The 12351-nt window shown below is 36.8% G+C and overlaps 1 protein-coding gene across 5 annotated transcripts in view; it reads left to right on the forward strand.

The window, feature by feature from the left end:
- The window catches only part of HDAC9 (histone deacetylase 9), a 733933-nt gene that overhangs the window by 462581 nt on the left and 259001 nt on the right, over positions 1 to 12351 (forward strand). For all 5 annotated transcript variants that reach the window (XM_088018628.1, XM_088018630.1, XM_088018632.1 and 2 more), the window contains one exon: positions 5620 to 5669. In XM_088018628.1, coding sequence (XP_087874754.1) covers positions 5620 to 5669 — 50 coding nt within the window. The remainder of the gene's footprint in view (positions 1 to 5619; positions 5670 to 12351) is intronic.

The following is a 12351-nucleotide window of genomic DNA, read 5'->3' on the forward strand; positions in this document are numbered from 1 at the left end:
AAACGATAGATGTTGGCGGGGATGCGGAGAAAGGGGAACCCTCCTACACTGTTGGTGGGAATGCAAGCTGGTGCAACCACTCTGGAAAACAGTATGGAGTTTCCTCAAACAGTTGAAAATAGAGCTATCATATGATCCAGCAATTGCACTACTGGGTATTTACCACAAAGTTACAAATGTAGGGATCCGAAGGGATACATGCACCCCAATGTTAATAGCAGCAATGTCCACAGTAGCCAAACTGTGGAAAGAGCCAAGATGTCCATCGACAGATGTATGGATAAAGAAGATGTGGTATATATATACAATGGAATATTATGCAGCCATCAAAAGGAATGAGATCTTGCCATTTGCAACGACGTGGATGGAACTGGAGGGTATTATGCTGAGTGAAATACGTCAATCAGAGAAAGACATGTATCATATGACCTCACTGATATGAGAAATTCTTAATCTCAGGAAACAAACTGAGGGTTGCTGGAGTGGTGGGGGGTGGGAGGGATGGGGTGGCTGGGTGATAGACATTGGGGAGGGTATGTGCTATGGTGAGCACTGTGAATTGTACAAGACTGATGAATCACAGATCTGTACTTCTGAAACAAATAAGGCAATATATGTTAAGAAAAAAAAAAAGAAGAAGATAGCAGGAGGGGAAGAATAAAGGGGAGTAAGTCGGAGGGGGAGATGAACCATTAGAGATGATGGACTCTGAAAAACCAACTGAGGGTTCTAGAGGGGAGGGAGGTGGGGGGATGGGTTAGCCTGGTGATGGGTATTAAAGAGGACACGTTCTGCGTGGAGCACTGGGTGTTATGCACAAACAATGAATCATGGAACACTACATCAAAAAATGATGTAATGTATGGTGATTAACATAACAATAAAAATTATTAAAAAAAGATTACTCAATTTTCAGAAAACATGTTAAAATTCAATGATGAGACATAATTTGTGTAGTAGAATTAAAGTTATATATTAATATAAAGGCAAGTCAGTCCAAACATAAGTAATCTATGTTTTTTTTTCTCGTTTCTTTTGAAGGAATCAGTCTTTGAACATGCAGATCTTTTACATAAAGTACTTCTTTTGCTATGGATACTGTTGAATAAATGTCCTTACTTTAACATGAATTAATAATCCCACCTAGTTTACCACAAAGATCAAGTAAATTGAACATTAACTTTCATGGTTTTATGAAGTAAAAATACTCATGTATTTAAAGATAGGAAGCTATGTCCATTTTGAAATTTTTTAATTTAGTAGAAAATCTTAATTTTTTTATTCTAACCATAGTCTCAAATGATAAATCATCCTAGGCATAGGTGTAGGTACTTTGAATTTAATTGGGATAAACTTACACATAGGTGTTTGAGAGATGTTTCAAACAACCATTATTCCACATTTTAAGAGAAAGGACATATCTGTAGAAGAAATGAAGAGATAAACTTCAGCAAGTCCAAACTGTTTTACTTATGAAACATGGCAATACTACTGATTTTTTAAATGAAATTTGACACTTGGACAAAACTGATTTTCTCAAAATAGTTGACAACTATCATTTTAAAATGTGATGATTTAAAAGTGAATTCCAATGTATAATTTAGAACCTGGACAAAGGTCTTTTTCATATATGTTTGCCATGAAAACACCAAGTGTCAATAGTTGAGTTTTTACAGGATTTTTTTGTCATTGTCCATTGATGAAATTTTATTGGAATATACCCATCCCCATTCTTTTTTTTTAATTTTTTATTTTAATTCTAGTTAGTTTACATCCAGTGTTAATATTAGTTTCAGGTGTATGATAGGGTGATTCAGCAGTCCGTACAAGACCAGGTGCTCATCACAGCAAGTGCAGTCCTTAATCTCCATCACCTATGTAATCCATTCCCTCCCTCTCCCTGGTAACCATCAGTTTGTTTTCTATAATTAAGAGTCTGTTTTGTGGTTTGTTTCTCTCTCGCTGTATTTCCCTTTGCTCATTTTTTTTTGTTGTTTTTTGTGGGGTTTTTTTGGGGGGCGGAGAGAGGGAGGGGGAGAGAGACAGAGAGAAAGCATGTACGCATGAGCTAGTGAGCAGGGGAGGAGCAGAAGGAGAGGGAGAATCTTAAGCAGGCTCCAGGGCTCAATCCCAGGACCCAGAGATCATGACCTGAACTGAAATCAAGAGTCCAGCGCTTAACTGACTGAGCCACCCAAGGCTTTATTCTCAAATTCTACATGTGAGTGAAATCATATGGTATTTGTTTTTCTTTCCTTTCTTTCTTTCTTTCTTTCTTTCTTTCTTTCTTTCTTTCTTTCTTTCTTTCTTTCTTTCTTTCTTTCTTTCTTTCTTTCTTTCTTTCTTTCTTTCTTTTTTAAAGATTTTATTTATTCATTTGAGAGAGAGATAGCGAGAGAACAAGAGTGGGAAGGAAAGGGAGAAGCAGGCTCCCTGCTGAGCAAGGAGCTTGATGCGGGGCTTAATCCCAGGAGCCTGGGATCATGACCTGGGCCAAAGGCAGCGGCTTAACTGACTGAGCCACCCAGGTGCCCCTGGTCTTTGTTTTTCTATCACTGACATATTTTACTTAGCATTATACTCTCTAAATCCAATCATGTTGTTGCAAATAGCAAGATTTCATTATTTTTTATGGCTGGGTAATATTCCATTGTATATATATAGCACATCTTTATCCTAATTCATTAGTTGATGGACACTTGGGCTGCTTCCAGATCTTAGTAGTTTTTAGTTTTATTAAATAAATTGGCCATATATGTCATTAGTTTTTAGTATTTAATGTGGGATAATATTCATATAGTTGATGATTTTAAAATTAGCTTTAGATACACATGAGGAGTTCCATAGGTACCTCTCAGGGATCAGTGCAGTAATTTCAGTATTGTGTGCAGGCTACATGAGTAAAGATAAACAGGGATGTTGCCATTATTAGATCCTGATTTTAAGCAAAAAATTCAACTTCTTTTGGGAAGATTTGAGAGGGAGAGCGCGCCCAAGCGCACACTCACGAACTGGGGGGAGGGGCAGAGGGAGAGGAAGAAGCAGGCTTCCCACTGAGCAGGAAGCCTGAGCAAGGCTCCCATTACAGGACCCCGGGGATCATGATCCAAGCTGAAGGCAGATGCTTAAATAACTGAGCCACCCAGGTGCCCCTAAATTCAACTTTGATAATACCTCTGAACTACTTCAGTTTCTCTTGTGAATCCAGAAACTTAGATGGGTTTCCGTAATTCAGATTCTAAGTGAATAATCTCATTCTTTTAAAAGTTTAACTTTTCATCCTTTTTTTGTTCCTTATGAAATTTTTTTTATTTTATTTTTTCTTTTTTATGAAATATGGATTTTTGTGGCTTTTTACTTCTATTTTAAAGATCAAAGTTGGTATGTACAAAATATATAAATTTCTAAGCATTAAGATATTTTCCCTCTCTTTAACCCTTTTCACTCCCATACATCCTTTTTTCTCCCCGAGTCCCTCCCAACACAGAGAGGGAGGGGTTAGTATCTGTCATGGTGCATGCACATTTAATTGAAATTTATTCAATTGTGTTATTTTCTGAGTTAAAGTGATATTATTGTTTTTGATAGTTATGTTCTGGAGTTAGGGAGGAAGGATTTAAATAGAAGTTCATTATGACCAGACCTATCAGTCTTTGTATCTTGAAAGACACCTATAGCTTATAAAATGATTAGATTTGAAAATGGGCACCATTTATCTCTTTAAATACTCTAGACTCTCTAAGGTGACACTTAAAAACATTTTCTCCAATCATTTCTAGTGCAGGATTTTCCTTTGCATTAATAGTCCTGTCGTTCTTATTAGCAGTTACCATTATCTTGTGGCTAGCTAGATCTGAGTCCATGGATAAGGCAATGTAGCATTATTAAAAAATAAATCCAGGGGCGCCTGGGTGGCTCAGTTGGTTAAGCCATTGACTGCCTTCGGCTCAGGTCATGATCCTTGAGTCCCAGGATCGAGTCCCAAATCAGGCTCCCTGCTCAGTAGGGAGTCTGCTTCTGCCTCTGACCCTACCCCCTCTTGTGCTCTCTCTCTCATGCTCTCTTTCTCTCAGATAAATAAATAAAATCTTTAAAAAATAAATCAATTCAGTCAATTCAGTGAATTAAAATTTTTTTACATACTACTAAATTTAAATTATTGATTATTTGGCTGTTTTATATTATTGTAAACCTTACTAAATAAAAATTCTCCTTAAGCAGCTTATCATTTATTTTACTTATTCTCTTAGGGTTTAATGATTTTTAGAAAGTACTTTAAATTTATTACATTGCAATATTACCTTTATCCCTTTTCACTGGCTGTGGAATGAAGAGTTCAGACATTAAAATATATAATATTATATATTTTAACATGTGAGATTAATTGTGACTAATACATCCTTGCAAAATATTCAAGAATACAGAAACATCATTGTTATGAGCAACAACCACTTAAGAAAACTTTGCCCTTCGCCAAGCTACCTGTAAATTTTTTAATGTATTGTATTGATGCTATCCATAAATTTTTTCATGTACTTTATTGATGTCATTATTCCAGTTTTAATATTTTTCCTTGGTTTCCTTATTTTTTTCTGTTGATTTTTCATTTTTTTCTTTTGTTCCCCACCCTTATATGTAATGAGATGTCTTATTTTTTCATTTGCACTTATATTTTTATCATTTCCCATCTGTTAGCAATTGCATTTGAAAAATCAACTCAAACAATTTATTGTTTACAAAGTAAATGTTCTTTGACAACAAAATCTAGTTAGACTTTTACTGACATGTCATGTGAAGTCTGCTGCAAACGTATTTTCAATTTTCATTATTTTTTATTTCACTGATCATCATTACAACAAAGGTTTTGGGATAGATATGATCATTCCTTTTCCTTTAATTATCTTGCAGAGAGGTTTAGGAGTGAATATTTTTGTTTTCTGTATTAAATGTGGTAGGTAATGTAGAAAATGAAAATGTAGGTAAACAAAATGATTAAAAATTCCATGAAATATCAATTGACAGTCACAAGCAAGACTTTGGTATACATTTTAAAGAAGATATATTTCTATTTACATTATATAGATTTCCTAAAAGGGTTATCCTTATTATAGTGTTTTCTGACTTGTTTGTTTAAAAAGTGGACTTTGAAGAGGCTTATAATATACTTTGTCTTAGTTATATCTGAAGTAGAAATTGAGAATAAGTCTGTGTATTTGAGTAGATGTTTTAATATTTAAAACATTTAAAAAATGACAGTATTTTTCAAAAACTTGTGGCTCAAAACATCACTTTAGAGGGATACACTCAGAGAATAGCTGAGTTATTTTAAGTAAAATGTATATAAAAGATGTGATAAATGATGCGTAGGGCAGCTAAAAATTTTTTGAGACTCAAATATCATAGGTATGTGGTTTTTTCATGTGGGGCAATAGACTCTAGATGTAATAATAATTCATTTGCTTTAAGTTTTTACCTATTTAAAATTTGATTAATTTTCTTCTGAATCAAGTGATAAATCCTATGTGACATGATATTATGTGTTAATAAGCACTAAAATTTTTAAAATTATAATTATATTCCCAATTGATATATTTTTTTACATGTCTTCTTAACGTGTAGGTGATGCCTCTCAAAAGTTTTTTTCTTCATTACCTTGTGGTGGACTTGGGGTAAGTATGAGTTTGTTTACTGCTTTTAAATAACATAAATTGCCAAAAATATCTCCTTTGATTTATCTATTCAGGCCGTGTCTCCGTAGAAGTTATCCTAGACTTCAGGATTGGCTAATAATTTATAGGGCTCAATTCCCAGTAAACATGCAAATCTCTGTGCTCAAAACTTATTAAGAATTTCAAGGTGGTAACACAGTGAATTAATCCAACTGTGGGGCTCTTCTAACTCTAGGGCTCTGTGGGACTGCACAGGTCACGTGCCTGTAAAGTTAGCTTTGCTAGACTTTTATGTAGCTGGAGAAAAGGTAACCCAAGAGGGTTTAACAGTTTTGCAGCAGAATTCTGTTCTTAATAGAGTCACACTGAATATGCAAGTACATTATATTCCTGATGAAAATAGCATTAACTTCACAAAGTGCTTTGCCTTGTAGCACATTTTGTTTGTGAACCTCTAGGGCCATTTTTGTCTTCAGTAATTAACAAAGCCTTTTTCCACCCAGGATATTTATGCCACATTTCAAGGACAAATTTATTTGAATCCAGTGACATATGAAGAAAAATGTCTACATTTTTGTGGATGATTAGAACACATCCTTTAACCTGAACTGTATTTAAAGTTAACCCTTACCAGTAGCAAACTGTCATCCTATAGAACTAAGTGTTAAGTCATGTTAGGACAACATAATTCTAGATCAAGTTTCAAGGACTGAGAAATTTAAATCACGTAGGCTTCTTGAATATTGAAGGGAAAGAACTGTGTATGTCATATTTTAGGCAATATTTTGCTATAACTAAATTTTATACAGGGAAATCCCATATATTTTAAGTTAATTCTGTCGTTTTAGTGATTCTAGATTTCACAAGGATAATCTTTCTATTCCTTCACCTATGATTCTGCCCTCTCTAGAAATAAGAATGGCAACTACAACAACCAATATCTGCTTGGATTTTACAGTTTGCTATCATACAACTGAGGTTTATAAGAGCTTTGTAAAATAGTTATTATTTTTTTCTTCGACCCAAGAACTGTGATTTTTATTTTTTTCATAGTTTTAGCTACTTTTTAAAAAATTTTTAGATTTTTTATTGTTATGTTAATCACCATACATGGCATCATTACTTTTTGTTGTAGTGTTCCAAGATTCATTGTTTGTGTATAACACCCAGTGCTCCATGCAGAACGTGCCCTCTTTAATACCCATCACCAGGCTAACCCATCCTCCCACCCCCTCCCCTCTAGAACCCTTGGTTTGTTTTTCCGAGTCCATCATCTCTCATGGTTTGTCTCCCCCTCCGATTTCCCCCCTTCATTTTTCCCCTCCTGCTATCTTCTTCTTCTTCTTTTCTTTTCTTTTTAACATATATTGTATTATTTGTTTCAGAGGTACAGATCTGTGATTCAACAGTCTCGCACAATTCACAGCGCTCACTGTAGCACATACCCTCCCCAATGTCTATCACCCAGCCACCCCCCACCACTCTAGCAACCCTCAATTGTTTCCTGAGATTAAGAATTCCTCATATCAGTGAGGTCATATGATACATGTCTTTCTCTTATTGACTTATTTCGCTCAGCATAACATCCTCCAGTTCTATCCACGCCATTGCAGATGGCAAGATCTCATTCCTTTTGATGCTGCATAATATTCCAGTGTGTGTGTGTGTGTGTGTGTGTGTGTGTGTGTGTGTGTGTGTATGTATGTATACATATATATACCGCATCTTCTTTATCCATTCATCTGTTGATGGGCATCTTGGCTCTTTCCACAGTTTGGCTATTGTGGACATTGCTGCTATAAACATCGGGGTGCATGTACCCCTTCGGATCCCTACATTTGTATCTTTGTGGTAAATACCCAGTAGTGCAATTGCTGGATCGTATGGTAGCTCTATTTTCAACTTTTTGAGGAACCTCCATTCCTGTTTTCCAGAGTGGTTGCAGCAGCTTGCATTCCCACCAACAGTGTAGGAGTACTTTGCCTTGCAGCACATTTTGTTTGTGAACCTCTGCACTTTCTTCACATCCCCACCAACATCTGTCATTTCCTGACTTGTGAATTTTAGCCATTCTGACTGGTGTGAGGTGGTATCTCATTGAGGTTTTGATTTGGATTTCCCTGATGCCAAGCGATGTTGAGCAATTTTCATGTGTCTGTTGGCCATTTGGATGTCTTCTTTGGAAAAATGTCTGTTCATGTCTTCTGCCCATTTCTTGATTGGATTATTTGTTCTTTGGGTGTTGAGTTTGATAAGTTCTTTATAGATTTTGGATACTAGCCCTTTATCTGATATGTCATTTGCAAATATCTTCTCCCATTCTGTCAGTTGTCTTTTTGTTTTGTGGACTGTTTCTTTTGCTATGCAAAAGCTTTTTATCTTGATGAGGTCCCAATAGTTCATTTTTGCCCTTGCTTCCCTTGCCTTTGGCGATGTTTCTAGGAAGAAGTTGCTGTGGCTGAGGTCGAAGAGGTTGCTGCCTGTGTTCTCTTTTCAGATTTTGAAGGACTCCTGTCTCACATTTAGGTCTTTCAAGCATTTTGAGTCTGTTTTTGTCTGTGGAGTAAGGAAATGGTCCAGTTTCATTCTTCTGCATGTGGCTGTCCAATTTTCCCAACACCATTTGTTGAAGAGACTGTCTTTTTGCCATTGGACATTCTTTCCTGCTTTGTCAAAGATTAGTTGACCAGAGAGTTGAGGGTCCATTTCTGGGCTCTCGATTCTGTTCCACTGATCTATGTGTCTGTTGTGCCAGTACCATACTGTCTTGATGATGACAGCTTTGTAATAGAACCGGAAGACCGGAATTGTGATGCCGCTAGCTTTGCTTTTCTTTTTCAACATTCCTCTGGCTATTCGAGGTCTTTTCTGGTTCCATACAAATTTTAGGATTATTTGTTCCATTTCTTTGAAAAAAGTGGATGGTATTTTGATGGGGATTGCATTGAATGTGTAGATTGCTCTAGGTAGCACTGACATCTTCACAATGTTTGTTCTTCCAATCCATGAGCATGGAACATTTTTCCATTTCTTTGTGTCTTCCTCAATTTCTTTCATGAGTATTTTATAGTTTTCTGAGTACAGATCCTTTGCCTCTTTGGTTACATTTATTCCTAGGTATCTTATGGTTTTGGGTGCAATTGTAAATGGGATCAACTCCTTAATTTCTCTCTCTTCTGTCTTGTTGGTCTATAGGAATGCCACTGATTTCTGTGCATTGATTTTATATCCTGCCACTTTACTGAATTCCTGTATGAGTTCTAGCAGTTTTGGGGTGGAGTCTTTTGGGTTTTCCACATAAAGTATCATATCATCTGCAAAGAGTGAGAGTTTGACTTCCTACTTGCCGATTTGGTTGCCTTTGATTTCTTTTTGTTGTCTGATTGCTGTGGCTAGGACTTCTAATACTGTGTTGAATAGCAGTGGTGATAGTGGACATCCCTGTCGTGTTCCTGGCCTTAGGGGGAAAGCTCTCAGTTTTTCCCCATTGAGAATGATATTCGCTGTAGGTTTTTCCTAGATAGCTTTTATGATATTGAGGTATGTACCCTCTATCCCTATACTCTGAAGAGTTTTGATCAAGAAAGGATGCTGTACTTTGTCAAATGCTTTTTCTGCATCTATTGAGAGGATCATATGATTCTTGTTCTTTTGTTAATATATTGTATCACATTGGTTTGCGGATATTGAACCAACCTTGCAGCCCAGGGATAAATCCCACTTGGTCGTGGTGAATAATCATTTTAATGTACTGTTGGATCCTATTGGCTAGTATTTTGGTGAGAATTTTTGCATCCATGTTCATCAAGGATACTGGTCTGTAATTCTCCTTTTTGATGGGGTCTTTGTCTGGTTTGGGGATCAAGGTGATGGTGGCCTCATAAAATGAGTTTGGAAGTTTTCCTTCCATTTCTATTTTTTGGAACAGTTTCAGGAGAATAGGTATTAATTCTTCTTTAAATGTTTGGTAGAATTCCCCTGGGAAGCCATCTGGCCCTGGGCTTTTGTTTGTTGGGAGATTTTTGATGACTGCTTCAATTTCCTTAGTGGTTATAGATCTGTTCAGGTTTTCTATTTCTTCCTGGTTCAATTTTGGTAGTTGATACATCTCTAGGAATGCATCCAAGGTAACTTCTTATTCTTCAGCTAGAACTGCTCTAGTAAACTCTTGGAAGTGCCCAAGGAATGAAGAATGAGTACTGCTTTTGTCCCTGTATGTCCCACACAAAGCACAGTCAGTATCATAAAATAAGTCCTTAATAATGTCCCCAAACACTGACTTTATCCTTGGTGGCAGCAATGGTAGTAGGTAAATCTAGCTTCAGCAAGCAGAGACAGGAGGTGGAAGACTGGATCAGTTTGACTTCAGTGCTGGAGAAGGCTGGAGAGAGGCACTTCTGTTTATTAGATTCACCTCTTGGTCTTCTGAAGGTCTTCTGGTGGTTTTATGTAGGTCCAAGTGAATGTGAACATGTGTATGATCGTGTGTGTGCACGCACAAGCTTATCTATGTTGGTACTCTAGAGAACTAGTTTGATTTGGCCTTTTTTTTTTCTTTTCCAGAAACCAAGTTGTGTTCTTAGGCATTCAGAAACCTTCTTGCCCTTCAGATCTTGTGTTTTGATATAAGTCCTAAGAGAATCCTCTAGATTTGTACCAGTCTAAATTTTTACTTTTGGGACAGTCCTAGACATATTAAATATACAAAGATAGCCAGTATGAACTGAGAGTGGCCCAACTTCACAACATGGGGCACTTCAGAGAACTTGGAAACCACCAAAATTGCTCTTGTGTTAAGGCACTCTTCCAGTTCACATTATTGGTTTAAATTCCAAAATACTTAATACTCCCCAATTATTAAAGTAAACTCCAGTCCCTAGAATATACACCATGCTACTAGGTGGCTTTAATATATACCTACTGAAGTCTGATGGATTGACTGGCTTCTGGGGAGACTACCTAGGACATTGTGAAATCAGAAAATCCCTACTTCTTATTAAGTTTTCTCCTAAAATTGCATATGATAATTTTTAAGTTTTTAAATTACAGTATAGTTAACATATAGTGTTATATTAGTTTTAGGTGTAAAATACAGTGATTCAACAATTCTAAACATTACCCAGTGCTCATCATGATAAGTGGACTCTTTGCTTGTGATAATTTGCCAGTAGTTGGTTAGGTTGCTCAATGGGCAAATGGTATGTAAGGTGCTTTAAAGTATATTTTCCAGAATTGCATTTTGAGTGACAATTGCAAGGGTTTCTAAATTCCTTTTTGTTTGGTTCTCCTTTTGTTTGTTACTATGGCAAGACTCACTTCTCATTAGTGTGTGATTGCACTACAAGAAAATGCCTCAGTTGCAGAGAGCATTTTACCAAATCCCAGGACTTGGCCATCATCTAATGAAATAGATAATTAAGGGACTCTGGAAATAAAAGCCAGTGCAGGACCACTTTAGTTCTCACTCCTAAGGGTATATCACTAAAAATAGTGATCATTTTTTCTGGCCATCTGACCTGCTGCTGTGTGAAGAAATCTTGAAATCATTTCTCAGCTTTATTTTTCCCTCTTCACTTGATAGGCCACAAAAAAAAACCACAAAAGCAAGGACGAGCAGGCTTTTATGATAATGTCGTCATCAGCTCCCAGCTTCAAACACTTCTGCGGCTTTTGAGTTGTCATTTATAACTTGGAACTGAATCGACCCATAATTCCCTTGATACACTTAGAGAAATTGATAACAGATTCTGCACTTCTTTTATGGCTCGGAGGAGGCAACTCCAATCACATCACTATTGGCAGGCAATATTATTTTTTGACATGGTTGTAAAAGTATAAAGGAGCTTATGGCATTTGTTTAGATGAGGAATGGGCTCTCAAGCTGTGCTGGGGTTTACAGGACCAGATTAGTGAGAAGCAAAGGGAATATGATGTTTGCAAACAGGATATGATTTTATATATAAGTTTGGGTTTCATGCTCTGTTCCCTGGGGAAAGCCCTGCAGACAGCAGAGAATTCCACTTTTATCCTACAACAGACAATCTCCTGGTGCCAAAAGGCAGAAAAATAAATGTGGTCAATGGGCAGTGTCAGACCCTTAATTGGAGGAGGAGGAGCTGTGGAAGAGGTAGAACAGTTCCCTAGGAGGAATGAGGAATTGCTGAGCATGGGCAGAACCTGGACCCGCCTAACTGGTCAAAGATGTGCCAAAAATGAGGCTCTGTGAGGTTTAATCAAGGTTCCTTCTCCAGCAGCAACTCAGTCAGTCTGTGAACACGAGGCTGGCTTTTTATTACAAACTTTTACTCTGTCGGTATTCTGTTTGATTACTCCTAAATCTGACACACTGTGGAGGTTAGAGATGTCATTTTTGTGATTTGGAAAGGGAGAGATGGGGAAAGGGATTAGGTGGTTATGGAGAGGTAATTTAGGGCTCATTTCAATTGCCCTGAGGTTTTCAGCAGACATTTCAGTTATGTACTAACTATACTCACTGTACAGGAGGCAGGTTTAGATGGAATGTCTCAAGTTTTCTTTCATTCTGTCAGACTTAAAATGTAAGCTCTCCCCTCTGATATACAAAATTTACATATATGTAAATACTACATGTATACACACACACACACACACACACACACACACTCAAAAGAAAATTGTTTGCTATTTTCTACTACATTTGTAT

Source organism: Eumetopias jubatus, unplaced genomic scaffold, assembly GCF_037043125.1.
Source record: "Eumetopias jubatus isolate StellerSeaLion01/CBP00866 unplaced genomic scaffold, mEumJub1_p1.0 scaffold_14, whole genome shotgun sequence".
In the NCBI taxonomy this organism is placed as follows: domain Eukaryota; kingdom Metazoa; phylum Chordata; class Mammalia; order Carnivora; family Otariidae; genus Eumetopias; species Eumetopias jubatus.